General features: G+C 39.8%; 1 protein-coding gene across 2 annotated transcripts in view; it reads left to right on the top strand.

Moving 5' to 3' along the window:
• The window catches only part of CACNA1C (calcium voltage-gated channel subunit alpha1 C), a 495,695-nt gene that overhangs the window by 377,013 nt on the left and 102,054 nt on the right, over nt 1-16,628 (top strand). For both annotated transcript variants that reach the window (XM_062590597.1, XM_062590591.1), the window contains 6 exons: nt 3,925-3,951; nt 5,993-6,153; nt 6,968-7,193; nt 13,139-13,346; nt 14,145-14,265; nt 16,213-16,327. In XM_062590597.1, coding sequence (XP_062446581.1) covers nt 3,925-3,951; nt 5,993-6,153; nt 6,968-7,193; nt 13,139-13,346; nt 14,145-14,265; nt 16,213-16,327 — 858 coding nt within the window. The remainder of the gene's footprint in view (nt 1-3,924; nt 3,952-5,992; nt 6,154-6,967; nt 7,194-13,138; nt 13,347-14,144; nt 14,266-16,212; nt 16,328-16,628) is intronic.

Raw genomic sequence — 16,628 nt, forward strand, 5'->3', positions numbered from 1 at the left:
ATTAAAGGCATACAGTTTTTGATATTCACAGTCAGCCCTACATATGTGTCTAAAGGACAATAGCATGCCCTTGTGGAGGAAGAATTTTCTTCCCACTTCAAATTGTAAGAGGCCTTACCTGTAAATTGCCACAGAGAGAGCAAGATTATCCACTAGATTCTGGAGTGTTGTTTTCCCAGCCCATAAGAAAGCCTATTGAATAGGAAGCCACCTCAGCTTTTAGTGGGACATACCCAGTTTTCTTAGGAAGGTTCTTTAGACTTTCACTGCTGCTGGCCAGTGACCATATTGCTCTTAACTTGCATCACTCATTCAGGTCAATGTACTCTTCAGTGTTTGTGCACACCCCTATACAACTGCCCAGTGTTACCTACATTGTACAGAGGATAGCAGGTGGTTCACTGTGATTCTCAGAGACATACCTGAGGGGAGAATTTAGCCCTTACACTTTATTAAGCTGAGAGATTACCAGGAATACAGCATGCATTCCCAAAGATGTCTTGCTGCTATATGTTCTTTTCCCAGGAATGTGTGGAAAAGGATCCTGGGTGACCATCTTCTTTTCAGGCATTCCAGCATCCTGAGTAGAAGCAATGAAGTGTACCTCCATCAGCAGGGAGACAGAGAGAGAAAAAGTGCTTTCCAAAGACTTGTGCATCTTGACCAGTAACAGTAGGAATGCACCATATTGCACCAGCACAGAATCAGTATCACAACAGGACTCTGTTCTCACAGTTCTAAAATCTCTGATAAGCACAATGCAGCTCTTTGGATGTGACATTGTAACTCCAAAGCTGCTATAACCAAGAGGCATAGTAAGTGAATTTCTGTGTCTCTGCTCTTCTGAGAGCTTTCAGTAGTATCCAAGGGATTTTGTAAGTTTTCATGAAGATAATTGCTAGGGGGAGTCATACAGTGTAAAAGTAGTTGTGACCAGCTTGCCAAATAATTGTTTGGTCCCATATAGTAATATCAATATCTGAAAAACAACTGTAGCGTGGCTTTTGTATCATGTTTAGAGACCTGCAATGTTTTTCTAGAATTCTTGTTCGTTGTGTGTACAATTACAACAAAAAGTCCTCCATCTCTGTTACCAAAGGTTGGCACACCCTTTGCAAGTGTCTGATTTCTCTTCTGTGGTGTACACCATGACCAGAGAAATGAAGAGATTATCTACAAGAATATAGGATGACTCACTGCATTTGAATTATAATGATTATTCTGAGTTTATGCTGATAAAATCTTTAAATTTCACTATCTTAGCTGTATTTGGTGCATAGCTATGTAAGGTTAGAAGAAGTCTAGAGAATTAAGAAGATAACTAGTTGAACAGTAGAGGACTTTTTTCTGTTTGTCTTTTTAAAAGATAATCTGAATTACATAGTTCCTATAATAAAAATTCTCAATAGTGATCTGAAATGGATTTTGTATAGGTTCCAATACCATGATTTTAAAATACAATTTCTCAAGACATTCCAGAGCTGGACACAACAACTGGGGAAGCTCTCTTTCTCTCAGTGACATAAAGCTCCCAAGATACAAGGGTTGCAGAAGACTAGTACTTAAACTCATCAGCATAGAAGCTGGTCCACCTTGAATCCCTGGCAAGTGCAAATTTGGAGCATCACAAAGAGGCCACAGCAAGGCCCCATATCCAGACTTTTTGACAGCCGCTAGCAATGTCATAAGAGCATGTTTATATATGGCATAGTTAACTGGGTTCTGAAGGACAAAAGATTCTTGATGATAAGGGTCATTTGAAAAGTGTGTTTCAGATTAGAACATAATGTTTGCAGAAACAATTATTGTACAATTCATGTTTCCAAAATTCCTTTTCACTCTTGGATTCTGCCTCTAAATATAAATCTCTTCCTCCTTCCTTGTCCTGTTCTATATATATAGCACACCCACATGTGATAAAGCCTTCTGCCTTAGCAGTAAGGCATGAGAAGCGGGGCGGGGAGGGAGGACTTATTAGCCAACCTGTCGGAGCAGTGAAGGCACTTGGCTGCAGCTCATAATGCTCCAAAGATGTAATTATCACATGCATGATGAGTACTACACCTGCTACATCTCTTTTGCTAAAATAAATAAAAGATTTCCTTAAATGCCACACAGCTCCCTTACTGGGAAACCTTCAGCCCATGCGGTCATCAGAGGACTTCACATTCCCCGTCCTTCCCTTTACACCAATGGAGTCCTCCATGACGTATCTTTCTCTCACTTTCTCTCTCTTCCAAACTTTCCCTATGAATGTCTTCACTGTCTTCTTTTCAGTGCCCACCTTCTTTTTTCATCCTGTTTTTTTAATTCTTCTTTCTCCTGGCTTTGTCTGATCCTTCATTCCTGTTGCCTATAGATCTGATCTATTACAGTTATTAGATAGGGCTTTTCAAGCAAGACTTATCTTCAGTGAGACTGTTTGGATAGTCTTAACTTGAAGGATATGCTCTGTAGGTGCTTCACTAGCCATCTTGATTAAAGCTTACATTATCTCTGCAACATAATTTAGCATTCTGTTCGACCACTGTATTATTTCTTCTTTATTGAAAGAGTTCTTGTATGTGTCTGTAGCAACACTGCTGCTAAGCATGTGGCCTAGACAAGCTGCCAGTGACACAGCAGGAAAGATATATTCAGTGTAGACGCCTTTTTTTTTGTCTTGGACCATCTGCTGGTGAAATGCTGCTATCACTAAAATCTCTCCCACATAAAGAAACTGACCCATCACTGATTACTTGTCAGCAACTGATGTCCTCAAACAGGAACATGACCATTTTTAACATTGCCACAGAAAGTAGTGTTGGATGTTTTGAGAATTACTTTCTCCCATGTCTGCTAACAGGAAATCCATTTTTAAGCTGATAAGGAAGACCTTTTCTGGCTGTTGTCAACAGTGGATCACTTTCCTATCATAGAGGAAACCTTAAAAAATACTTCAGCACAGCAAAAGTATCTCTTTGATAGTCACTCCTCAGGTTCTCATTTCTTTTGTTATTGGTGGTAGATTTTGCAGCCTCTTAAATCATCCCAGACTCGTGCCATTGCATCCATGTAACTATGTCTCTCTATGAACCAATGTGTATGTACTAAGAGACAGCCAAAGGATACAGAAGTCCTGTAGTATGTATTTCAAGCAGCGTGACATAATGGTTAGAGAAATGGAGTCTGACTCTAGCTTTGCTTGTGACTTCATATATAAAGCAAATGAGGTTATTTAGATGAATTAATTTGATTGCATTGAATTAGATATTTAAAAATACACAGTGGGAGTATGGCCCAGTATTAAGGAAAGCTTGACACCCCAAATTCCATTAGTAGCCTCAGAATCGGCAATTGTTCAGCCTCACTTAAATCCAAAGCATTTTACATAGATAACAATAAATATGAGTGTTAGAATCTAAGTTTGAAAATATCCACCATATACTCTTTTTGCCTGAATTGCTGGGAAAAAAAACACAATGTTATTTTCCCCATAGTATCATAATGGGTTTATCTATCCTGAAGAGAGAAGTGATGTGTGACAGCAACAAGTTTGTGTATATCAAGTCATACATATTTTAATATAAGTACAAAACCCAGTGACCAAAGAGAAGACTCAGATTTTGATAGCAGGTAAAGAGTGCCCCTACCTTTAGGACAGCCTTTTCCCCCAAGAGAAGGACTATTTTACTGATGTCCAAAGGTGGTAGGATCCCATCATGGCATGACACCTGCTTCTGACTAGGGAAACAACAAGATTTGAATATCAGGGAATCCTAGCCCTTCCCAGTGTCTACATTAACTTACAGGGAATTTAAGAAGAAAACAGTATCCTTAAAAATTTAATGTACTTAATTTTATTTCTTTCTATTGCTGTTCTCATAAAAGCTTGGGAGAGATGGCATAGGTTTAGAGACTTTAATGGCAATTCTTATCTTTCAGGCATCGGATCTCCAAATCTAAGTTTAGGTAAGTAAAGCAGATTTTTATGTTTTTCTTCATTTCTACTTGTTTTGTTCCTTGCCTTGTAAAGTGATTTGTTCCTGCATCTGTGGGGCAGGAATTATTCATCTACCTAAAATCAACGTCCCTTATCTCTGTTTCACACTAAAGTAAGGCAGAGAGACTCTTGAGAGCATTTCACTCAGAAGTACCTATCTGATTGCTACCTACACATCTTGAGCCATAAAATATATAAAAGTAGAAGAAAAAAAGTTCAACTACATAATCATAACTATGTCCATCAGCAACAACCCTGTCAGCTCAACTTCTATTTTCTACACTCTGTTCCAGTACTCTGTTCTACTTAGTTATAAATCTCTCAACTGATGAGATTTGCATCATCAGGTTATTTGTAGAATGCTTCATTTCACCATGGGAAACCTGGAGTTTTTCTGGTGATGTTTGATTCTCTGTTGACTTACAGCTCTTAAAAATGTGAAGCAGTCTCAGGCTAATCATCTATGTGTTTCTATTGGAAAGATTAATTTCATGATACTTTGTTGTGGTCCCCGTCCATTTCTATCTCTTCAGTTGGAGCCCAGCTGCCTCTATAACTCTGAATTTGAAATTACTTTTGTAAAAAAAGTAAATTAGCTTTCACAGTAACAGGGACAAGTGAGTTAACTCTGCCATTTGGCTTACCTAGATAATAAACAGTAATATAAATTCAGGAATCTATATAATGGATACAGGCTGTAGGTGTGCATACATGTACAGAGTAGCATAAGTTATCACATTCCTGCAGTTCATGCATTACTGTGTAGGTGCAAGCACAGGAAAACATTTGTATCATCATGTGATCGTATACATGCACATGTACAAATGTGCAACGGGATGTGTGATGATTTAAGGATAACATGAATGCCTAAGTATTATGAGTATTTTTTTGAATGTTGAGAAGACCATGTCTTTGCCCCAATCCACTGCAAAACACATAACCCAGGTTAAATACTTGTGTTACCTAGACTGGATGCTTTTACAAATTGCATAGCTAAAAACATCTTAGATGTTAAAATGTTGCTGCAAAATTCTTGGACAGTGGGCGAAGTTCATAGTGTTTGGCATTAGTTTATCTAGATGCTGAGCCTTCACATCAAGCATAGTCACAATTTATCACTGGAAGTAATATCAAAGAGAAGATTGATCTATAGAAGTTCTCTCCTCAATTTGCCACTTTGTTCTGTAGTGTTCTGTATGTATGTGTGTCTACAGAAACACACATACACATGCATACACATACATATATAGTATCTATAAAAAAACTATTAGATTTATTATACAGTGGCAAGTGTTGCCTGGAAACTGGTTGCTATGCAGGTTAAATTCTGAAGAGTAGGAGGTGTGTAATTAGCTTTAAATATCTTCTGTGGTTAGTAATTACCCTCAGAAATCAGTGACACCAGGGGATGTATTCACGGAAGACAAACTTTAAAAGGTCTGTTGATTAGCAAACGGTATCCTTAGTTCCAGGCATGAAAGGGCAATGCTGAGGTCCCCTGAATTTTGTTTTTCTGTTCAGAGCTAGCCCTCAGATTGGGCCTGGTCCTGAACATTGCTGAATATTGGAAACCCTCTCAAGGTTTTATTTGACCTCATCTATCCAAGAGTTTTATCCAAAGGTCCATTTTTTCATTGACTATCCTGATACTGGGACAGGTCCCATTTCAGGCCACAAGCATTAAATACAAGAAAAATAATGATTTCTGTGAGAACAGGGCTAAAAGACCTCTCAGGGTAGTGGTGATGGATGTCTTAATAGGATTAAGACATTGCTTGAAGAGGTTCATTCATCCTTAAATATTTCAAATTGACTTAGGGCTAACTGTATTCCTCTAGCTAAAAGAAGAATGGCCCAAACTGTCAACTCAGATTAAAACAAAAGAACATTTTCTCAGGATGAATTTCCAAGTTATTTTCTACCACCTATAGATACTGAATAGTTGACAGAGAGCTTTGCAGTAGCCTAAGGTGTCCCATCAGAAAACTTTTCCTTTTCTAATTTTTCAAGCCGCTACTGGCGCCGATGGAATCGATTCTGCAGAAGAAAGTGCCGAGCTGCTGTCAAGTCCAATGTTTTCTACTGGTTGGTGATCTTCCTCGTGTTTCTCAACACTCTTACCATTGCCTCTGAACACTACAATCAACCAGACTGGCTCACTGAGGTCCAAGGTAAGGAAGGGCTAGTGGTTCTGCTTATTATCTTCAGTGTCTAGAAAGGGGACTGAGGGATGAGCTGATGCATTAGGATAGCCACAAAGTGAAAAAGTAGTACACAGAGCTGCAAATATAGTCCTCTGTCTGTGGAGAAACTAAATTACACAACAAAAAACCTGCCTACATTAGGAGAGGTTTCTGGGAATCCATAGCTTCCTGCTTGCCAACCAAGGCAGTGTTCAATAGGTGTAGGTAAAAGCAGAAGCTTATACTACATATATATCTGCAGCAGTTGGAATTCCAATTTATAGATGACTACTGGGAGCCACAGATGCTCCAAGGTTTTCCCTGAAATGGCATTTATGATAAATTCTAGTTACCAGGGAGGTGAGAAAGAAAGAAAGATTTGTAAAGTTCTCCTCTGTTTGCAGAACTGCTGAAGCCTCACTGGAGGTAAGACCAGCTGAAAGGTTTACTTAAGCAACAGCAGCTATCATAGCAGCTTTTCTGTTCCCACTCTCATCTGCAGATGACAAGTGAGATGGGAGGTTGTGCACGGGAAGGCTTATTTCTGCCATGGAGGTTGTGTGGTTGCGCAATACCTCATAGCTATATACACAATTTATAAGAAGCACTGTAAGCATCTTTGTAAAACATTTCTGTGAAGGAGATGGCCACACTTTGAAGATCATTCTTTGACCCAAGCTTAGATGATGTTGCTCTATCAGATTATTCCCAGAATGGGTTTGTCATAGGCAAACATTGATGGTTGGCTGTGATGGTCTTTTGACTAAGTTTCATTAATATGTTTCTGTTTACTTTTCATGAGACACTGCCAATAAGGTGCTGCTAGCTCTTTTCACGGCAGAGATGCTGCTGAAGATGTATAGCCTTGGTCTCCAGGCCTATTTTGTGTCCCTCTTCAACCGGTTTGACTGTTTCATTGTGTGTGGAGGAATCCTGGAAACAATTCTGGTTGAGACAAAGATCATGTCACCGCTGGGCATTTCGGTGTTGAGATGTGTTCGACTCCTAAGAATATTTAAAATCACAAGGTACTTTTGTGCTTTTTGGAGGTCATCTTTGGAAATGAAGGAGGGCTACTTCTCAATGCACAACACATATGGGTATAAGACACTCACATGCCTATCTTTTCACTTTTTCTACCATCAGTTGGATAGTGAGAGTACTAGATTCATGGTCTTCATCTTTTGAAGATTGGTGCAGGATGGGGAGGGCTGGACGTCTCTGATGTAAGTGGTAAGGAATGGTGCAGAGTCTGGCAAAGAGGACTGGGGACATCTTATACCAAGCAAATTGATTAACTGAAATCTACGAGGATAATAATAAGAGCTGAACTTAGGCTTTAAGGGTTGCCTGAAAAATAAAAAGTGAAAATAAAACAGCAGATAGCTTTGTGACCTTTTCTGTTGCCTTGTGGTGGTAGAGAGAAGCCTGAAAGACTGCTTTGAGCATAAATATTTGACTGAGGAGCCTCTGCCAGTTCCAGTGGACTCAACAGTGTCCTGAGAGGGAGAAGGTGTCAACACTAGCAGCTATAGGCAAAAGATTTTGCCAGCCCTTCTTCTCCTTCAGAAGAGCTAGCATGACAGCAGTAGTTCTGTGAAGGAGACGACATTTCCAGAGTCCAATCTCCCCTCTTTTTCCTTTTTCTTGTATGTATTTCCTTTACATAAAGTCACAGGGGTGCCTGTTAAGTAAGAGCTACTTCCTGCAATCAAGCACCTCCGAAACACCAGCTGGATTTAGCTGGAGTTTTTGAGCTTGAGGGGAGGTCGTGAGACAGGTCAGTTTTTGACTTACCCAAATGGAAGCTCTTGGAACAAACCTGCTGAGGTGGTCCCCAGTGCAGCAGAGGGCCTGCCATTCTATAAAAGGCTTGATTGAGGTGGTGAAAGAGTGAGTTTTGTGCAGACTCAGCTATACAAGTGTCCCTAGAATCACTTTAAACTCCCCAAAAGGAAATTTTTGACGAACTTGGGTTAAAAAACACAGAGCATGAGAAAAACAAGACCAGAACAGGAAGACAGTCAAGATGGCAGAGTTTTGAGGCAGCAAAAAAACTTGACTTAGATTCTAGTACCCTTACCTTTAAGGGTAAGATTTACCCTTAAAGCTTCTGAACCTCATCTCTCTGGCAAGGTGATGGTTTTCAGGATCAGATGGCAGACAGAAAATCAGTTTGCAATCTAAGACAAAGTGGACAAGCAAGACTACAACTGTCAAAAGGAAAAAAAAGTGGTCTATGTAGAGGAGTGATCATAGGAGAGGGAAGAATGTTCCAGCTAACAACGGTTCCCAGCAAGAAAGGCATCTTTGCTCTTTTAGAAATAGTGAGGAGCTCTGGTCTGGTGACTGCATTTTCTGAATCTTTGAGTCTGAAAGCTATCATCATCACTGAGTTCCAGGCTTGGTTTCTGGGGAAACTGGTAGCTGTTTCAGGCATTCAGTAATCAGATACACGAGGGCAACATACCAACAGGTATAAAAGCATAAAATTTAGCACAGCATCCTGAAGAGGTCATTGTTTTTTCAGGACTTTTCTCCACTTCTACACAAAGTATGTAATCTAGTTAGGAGAATTCTCTAATAAAAAGGCAAATACTAAGAGAATGTCACTAATACTTTAGGAAGGTTGAGATACTGGAATATTCAAATATTCCAAAAGCTTCTGACAGTGATTTAATTTAGAAATCAACCAGACATAGGACTAGTTGCATTTATCTTCAACCTACAGCAGAACTAAAATATAGTTATGCATGGCAGTAAATAATTACCTGAAGTGTGTGTCCTGTAATTTGTACAGAGGTCTATGTGTAAAGCACAGTAAGAGCTAAGGAACAATGAATAATGTATTAATCAGATTTTGCCTCCTTTTCTGTTCCTAAAATATTGGCAAGTAGGTTGCAGTAATCTCAGATTTATCTGTGTTTTCCCTTCCGTGGGTGAAGTTCACCCTCATGAGGAAGGCCCTAGCACAAGCCTCCAAGCAGTGCTTTAGGCCCACTCATGTCTGACTGCAGGGGAGAATGTTCTAGCATTAATACTTAACTTTTACTTCTGATATTCTCTGGTAAAATACAGTATTTTTCATTATTCACTCAGCTCTAAATACAGTAATGATTTAGTGACTCTGACATTATCAGTACTGGTAGAATATGTCAGCTGAGTGCAATGATAATATGGAAAGATACAATCCTGAAAAGGTGAGAAGGATAGGAGGGATGATAATGTAATGTTTTGTGTCAAATATGTATTCACAAGCAGTGACATGTGGACATACAGTGGAGGTGGAAATAGTGATAATCAAGGGGATTTAAAAAAGCACAAAGCAGGGAAATTATTCTAGCAAGCGTATGTCAGTAGGTAGCCTAGTGTTTATATGATTGTGTGGATTTTCCATGCTAAGCATTAAGCACAAACAAATTTTGGGTGCATAAAAAAAATCTTCTAGGAAAAGCATGAGTACAGATCCATAATATAATAGAAACAAATAAAGATGCCATCAGAAGAACAACATATCATTTTAGAAACCACAGTCAGAATTTCAAGAGCAAACATTTCTTTCAAGAGTGTAAGTCCTGTTCAGAATTATTTCATCTTTTGCATTAGGGCAAGCAGTCAAAATAATCTATTTATTTTATTATCCCTAATTTTTACAGTGCTGCCCAGAAAATCTTCCTTTACTAAGATAAGACAAATGATTGTCTCTTTACACGCAGTCCCTTGCTGCTTTATAAATCCCTGTATTTACTCCATTATACACTGAAGATAAGTCAATTTATTTTCACGAGTAAACTGAAATCCCATCACTAAGTGTGGATACCTCTCTGTTAACTTTTGTGAAGAGAGACAGGGCCCCCTTTCCTCTACTTAAGTTCAGAGTGGTGTTATATTGGAGAAGCAGTGTGGGAAGCTTTACTACAAGGAGCCTGCCAGCTATTGCTATTGTTTTAAGCTCTGCATCTGTGATTGCTAGTATCGTAAAAACATAGTGAAAGGCAATAAAGAGGAGAGGGAAGAGAATAAAAAAAAATTTGATTCCAGTTCTGCAATTAAGTTTGTGTGAGATGTTGAACAAACCATGTAACTTCTCTGCATCTTATTCCTCTCTTTCGAAACAAAGATCATGATCTAATCCTATTCATTAGGGGTTTGCAGTGACTTACTCATTAGCCTCTTCAAGGGCCTGAGTTCCTCAGGTGGGCAATGTCAAGAAGTGCATTCAGTTCTCTAGCAGTCTGAGGAAGCAGCGATTCTTTCTCTTGTACTTCCCATATTGTGTTGACTGGTCCAAAATCTCTGATTTTGTCAAGCAGTGCTATGAGATTTACTCTAACTTTTTTTTCCTTGGTAGTATATTAAAAGAAAAGGATGAAATGGTCAGAGACTTTTTCTTTGTCTGGGCTTCATTCATTCTTGATATGTGTTTCATTGAGTTACTCCAGATCTCGCTTTGAGTGAGTGTTCGTGTTAGCTCTGCAACCAGCTAATGTGACATACGGGAACCTCAGACTTCTAGAACACTAAGACCTTCATTAGTTCCACTTTCTAGTCAAGTCCAGCCCTCCTTATTCTTTCCTTCTTTTCTTTTTCTCTCTCTTTTTTTTTTTTTTTTTTTTTTTTTTTTTTTTTGGCGGGTGGGGAAGGTCAAGGAGGTTGGTTTGTTTGCTTTTCTAATGGTGCTGTATTTCTGATTAGCAGAGCACAGATAATATAGCAGGAACTTTATCATTAGATCATCTAAGTTAATTGCTTTAAAGTTTGATTGTTGCATAAGAAACTGAATCTCTAGTAAGAGAATCTCAGCCATTTATTAGAAGTGAAGACCTCATAAAAGTTTGTGTGCTTGTGTTTTGAGATAGTAAAGCATTTAAGCTTTAAGTAAGTGAGTCACTGAGAGTATTCGCATTTGTAATGGCTTTATTCTGTGCTCTTAAGGGCATTGCTAGATTGAGTCCTAGAAAATATGTGTCTTGGCTGACATTGGAGGACTTGGAGAGATATTCAGGACCCTATCAGTTTCTAGTGTAAGACTGCTAAAGCCATTGAAGTTCCATCAGGAATAAATTTGTCCTTTTTCCTAAATCACTTTCCCTTCCTCCCAAAGCTTGAAAGTATGTGAGCTTTAAGTGTAAACGCAAATACAGAGAGCTGTTACATTGCACTTCAATGCGGACAGTTGGTGGCACAGAGCCTGCAGCTTCTATGCCCTTACCTTTACTCTGTAGTTTTACATTGCTCATCTCTTTAATTGCAGTTAAAGTTTAAAGCATTTTAGTTTTCTCTGAAGTGCTGAAGTGAGGCTGGAGGGAAAACATCACAGTTCTCTTTGAAGCTCAGCCCCTGGAGATGAACTAGTTGGTGAACTTCAGAGGACGTGGCAGAGTGCCTTTGCAGATCAGATTGCTAACCTTTACGAAGTGATTGGGCCGTTCTAACATTCCTATCTCCCATGGGAGAAGGAAAACCTTCTTTTTACACTGACTTTTGGGGAATATTAATTTAACTGTGATTTCAAGAACATTTGTATCTACTGACTGCATTGCCTGAAGAACAGACAGATTTGTATGTTGAAGGATCGGGCTTCCTCAGAGGAGTGAGAGCACTAGACATGTCTGCCATCCTTCTTAAGTGGAACTTCTGTCTCTGTGGAAAATTGCTTCATGGGTGATTTGGTGGATTCCTTAGAAAAATGCTGCCTTTTTCAACGCACAGCTATTCTACAAGCCGGCAAAGCAAACAAACTCCCATGCTGGGGTAGTGCATGCTACTGGCATCTCTTTGATCCCTAAATGGGACTATGGGCGCAAGAATATCCTTTCTCTGCATCACACATCAATTTGATCCAAGTGCAAGTCTGAATACAGTGTGAGAGAGCAGGGGTTAGCCATCATCTCTCTTTAATGGTAATTGTTTTAAAAGCAGAAGTCACAATTTTCTGTCGTTTTGTGTGAGATCACAAGTCATCTGTCCTTCTCTCAGTAGCTGGTCTAAGTAGCCTTCACTTTAGTCATATCTAAGACATTCATGTCAGTCCCTGAGAATAGAAGGAATATCTGTTGATTTGGGTCATTGTGATCAACTGGTGCCTTGGTGCCTTGGGGATTCTGGAAATATCTTGGCCAGCTGTCTTTGAACCCATCACCCTGGATGCAACCCTGTCCAACATGCTCTAGGTGACCCTGCTTGAGCAGAGGCATTGGACTAGGTGCTCTCCAGAGGTCTCTTCCAACCTTAATGATTCTGTGATTCTGTGATTAAGCCCTGTTCTGCAGCCTGCCTGAGGAAGTGTAGTAGGTTTGATACCCAAGAAGCAGTGGTGGTGTGCTCTTCCAAGAGTAATGGGAACTCAGGGCTATATGGATGTAGATCTGGAGTCTCTTTTTTAGTGTCCATATAAAACAAGCACTGGAGGAGGAGAAGGTTTAATATCTCTCTCATTCTTCCCAGTCCTGGGAAGCTTAGCAGCCTCTATCCATGAGTGAACACAAATACATATACATGCACACTAGCTTTTGGACAAGTTGGTATTTGCATCCAAAATGTTTCCCCATCTGTTCCTGTTAGTTATTACAAACCATTCTCTGGAGTGAGGTATTCTGGCTGCTATAACATCTGTGAGTGTTGTAATGAGGTTGGTGAGAATGTAACTCACTTAAGCAGCAAGAACTAATCACTGTATATTGATAGAAGATTTGAAGAGCCTTAGATAGAGAGTGCTGCAATAATCTTCTGGGTGCGTGTATGTGGTGGGGGGTGGAGGGAATTGTGTATGTACACATGTGGTAGTAAAAACACTCATTAACTGCAGTAGGTCTCATTATCTTAGGCAAGCACATCAATGATTCACTGTTTAACAGGCTATTTGGAAATGCCTGCTTATATGCAGAAGACAGTCTGAACCAATGTCCTCTGCAGTCCATGAGCATCTGTTTTGGAGTAAAGAAATTTTAACTGCCTCTATTTTCTCTCCTAGATATTGGAATTCTCTGAGTAACCTCGTGGCTTCACTCCTGAATTCAGTCCGTTCCATTGCCTCCCTGTTGCTGCTTCTCTTCCTCTTCATTATCATCTTCTCACTCCTGGGAATGCAGCTCTTTGGGGGCAAGTTTAACTTTGATGAGATGCAAACCAGGAGGAGTACATTTGACAACTTCCCCCAGTCCCTCCTCACTGTGTTTCAGGTAAGGACAAGAGTAATCCTGATAAAGCCAAGACATTGTTCTTGCACTGGGAGAAAGAGAGCGGGTCTTGCACCCTTCCTCTGCAGGCTTACAGTCCCTGAGACTGGAAATCAGGCTAACAGCACTAGGAGCCAGGCAGCAGGTTATGATGTTAGAGCAGGGGTTCTCTCTCCCAAGATTGGAAACCAAAGCTGCAGTCCTCATGTGTAGCAGTGCTTCCAGTGTTTAGCAGGATAGGACAAGAGAACAGCTCTTGCCATGTCCCAGGGCACCACCTGCATGCCAAGGCTTAGCCCTGCTGGTGTGCTCTCTACTCACACAGTACTGGAGAACAAATATCTGTCCACAGCACCAGAGGAGAAATCAAATGCTCTTTAAGCAGGCAGCTATTTTCTGTCAAGAGCATCAGGATCATGATTGCACATTCATGGTGAAGAAAAGTGGCAGGGGGGCTCCACTAAGTGCTGTCTTCAGTGCTGTGGCTTGTACAGTCTGTCTGAAACAGCAGGCATGTGGGAGGGAAATGCCTGAACAGAGTTGTCTTGGAGAGCTGTTTGGTTTCGAACATCAGTCCTCAAGGGGACATCTCTGGTTTCTTAATACTTAGAATATAAACCTGCATTGCATTCTCTCTTTTTTTTTTCCTTTAAATTTTCTAGATGGACACATCCAGAGTCCTCAAGCATCCTGGGGGAGGGTATCTGTAGGATAGTAAGAGATATCTTTGTGTTAATAGAAATTTCAAATTCTCTGTGTGGTCTAACACTGTATCCCTATTGGTGGGAATGTGTCATTTAGATCCTGACTGGGGAGGACTGGAATTCGGTGATGTATGATGGGATCATGGCTTATGGCGGCCCCTCTTTTCCAGGAATGTTGGTCTGTATTTACTTCATCATCCTCTTCATCTGTGGAAATTGTATCCTTTGATGCTGTCTTTTCTCCAAGTGGGGCTGAATTTAAAGCCACTCTTTACTATTTTGTCATGTCAGTAAATAATGAATTACATACCTTGCATCTTTACCTTTTCCTGAGGACTGAATTTTGGCTTGGCACTGCCAGAAGTTAAACAAGTTTGTTGAATTTTAGTTAGTGCTAAGACTTCAGGCACATAAACAGTTGTAAGAGCCAGCTACATGCCAATTCCGCATGCCAGCTTTTATTTAGTAACTTCACATGTTTAGTGTTTTTAATTTTTATTCCCCTTAATTCCCCCGTGGGTTTTTCTTTTATGCCTTCTCCAGAAGCTAATCTCTATGTCTACCTACTGTACTTACTGTATATTTTTGCTTTAATTGCCTTTTCAGTAATATATTCCATGTGCTTTCATCCAAATCTTATGTGGAACAAAAATACGTATATTACAATATGCTATATACATATACAAGTGCTGTAGTAAGAGTAACATATGTTTGACATAATTGATCTATGTGAGATCATACATTAACTCATGTATAAACTAACGGGAACCACGTTCCATTTCACTTAATGCAACCCATGTGTCCTTCAAATAGAAAACTCTGTGCTCTGTTGTCTGCTAGCCTAAGAAGATGCTAAATTCAGTCTCTGGCGTCAAGGTAAAATGAGGGCACTATATGTATCCGAGGAGGTACGAGCACATTGCATGATTAGGCCATGAGTGTCCTTTCATAAGAATTTGCGTGTAACATGCAACTGTGGTTCTGTTCCATATCTCAGTTTGCTCCAGATTTGTTCATGTTCAGTTTCTCTTCCCTTCCAAGCCCTCCTGTGTCAGAGGTGACATTTCTTTAATACTGATTCTTCTATAAAGCCACCTTGTAAACTCAGCCATGCTCTTTTGGCCTTTCCTCATAATTCAGATCTCTCAAACCCTGTTATTTGACATTTCTGTTGACCTGCATACCCTCTCTTCAAAGTGGGATTGTGCAATTCCACTTATCTGAAGGTTGAGTTAGGCAGTCTGCCTGACAGCTTAAAAAAAGCTATAGTTTGAATCACCTTGTGAAGTGCAGAGGAGTATGTGAGCCAGTTCAACATGCTGGCTAGCTTTGGAGCTACTAGACCTTGGAACCCACGGAGGGGGATGGTTGTGCTCAAGACTAAGCCTTGGAGTTTACTTAAAAGTTATTAAAGTATAATAAGACCCACTCTCAATAAATTTGTAGAAGAAGCTGGTGTTCAGATTAGTAATGTAAGAACTGAACGTTGACTGTCAGACAAGAAAGAAGTTGTGATTGCTTCCCCTTCAGTTGCACATGTATACCTGCTTTATAATGTAGCTTCCATGGATGGGCTATCTGCTAGGAGACAGCAGGGTTACCAGCTTGTCCCTTCAGTGCTTCAAATCCCAAAGGAATTTTCTCTTTGGTCTCCTCAGAAATGCTTACTGTCCGTTGGATCCACTCATGTCTGTGGGAGTGCCTATAATGAGTTTGTTCAATTTGAGTACATCAGCCAAAACCAGGAAGTCTAGATACCTAATATTATGAAGCTCTTGAAGCTCTGTTTAGGTGCTTTAATAAAAATAACCTGACCTGTCAAAGATGCAAAGCATTCACAGTTCCTGTTATCATCAGTGGGATCTGCTGAACTAAGTGAGACTCTTCTGAGAAATCAGAAACTGAAATATAAGTGTTCAAATCTGGACTTGGATGCTTTATATCAATCAGTCTGGAAACCTCATACAGTGTGTTAGCCATTTGGATGGAAGGTGTGGGTTTGTGCATGCTGGATATGTACATCTTGAACATCTGTGTGAACTGGAAGTTTGGAAAATCCAGGAGATCTGATTACAGCTTGCTAAAAAGTTTCAATCAAGACACCCCTGGTACAATGTTGTTCTGCAGTTTTCAAAGCCCATTTTCTTTAAGTATAACACAAACAGATATCCTGCTGAATGTATTTTTGGCCATTGCTGTGGACAACCTTGCTGATGCTGAGAGTTTAACATCTGCACAGAAAGAGGAGGAAGAGGAAAAAGAAAGGAAAAAACTAGCTAGGTAAACCCATATGTATACATATCTACACTCAAATTCATGCATTTGTATGTGTCTATATACACATCCATTATGCACATATATACATGTGCATATGTAGGTGTGTTATGTATAGCTTCTCTGGAAGGGTATATGTATTATACATATATATGTGAATAATAATTATATAATTATATATATTATTGTTTTATATAATATTTTGAATAAAACACTTGAAACTATAGGACAATAAAATCTTGTGAGTTGTAAGTCCACACAGTTGTGATGATGTGAGCAGAGGAGAGGAACTCTGGGTGACTGATGA

The sequence above is a fragment of the Rhea pennata genome, chromosome 1 (genome assembly GCF_028389875.1).
Source record: "Rhea pennata isolate bPtePen1 chromosome 1, bPtePen1.pri, whole genome shotgun sequence".
Taxonomy (NCBI): domain Eukaryota; kingdom Metazoa; phylum Chordata; class Aves; order Rheiformes; family Rheidae; genus Rhea; species Rhea pennata.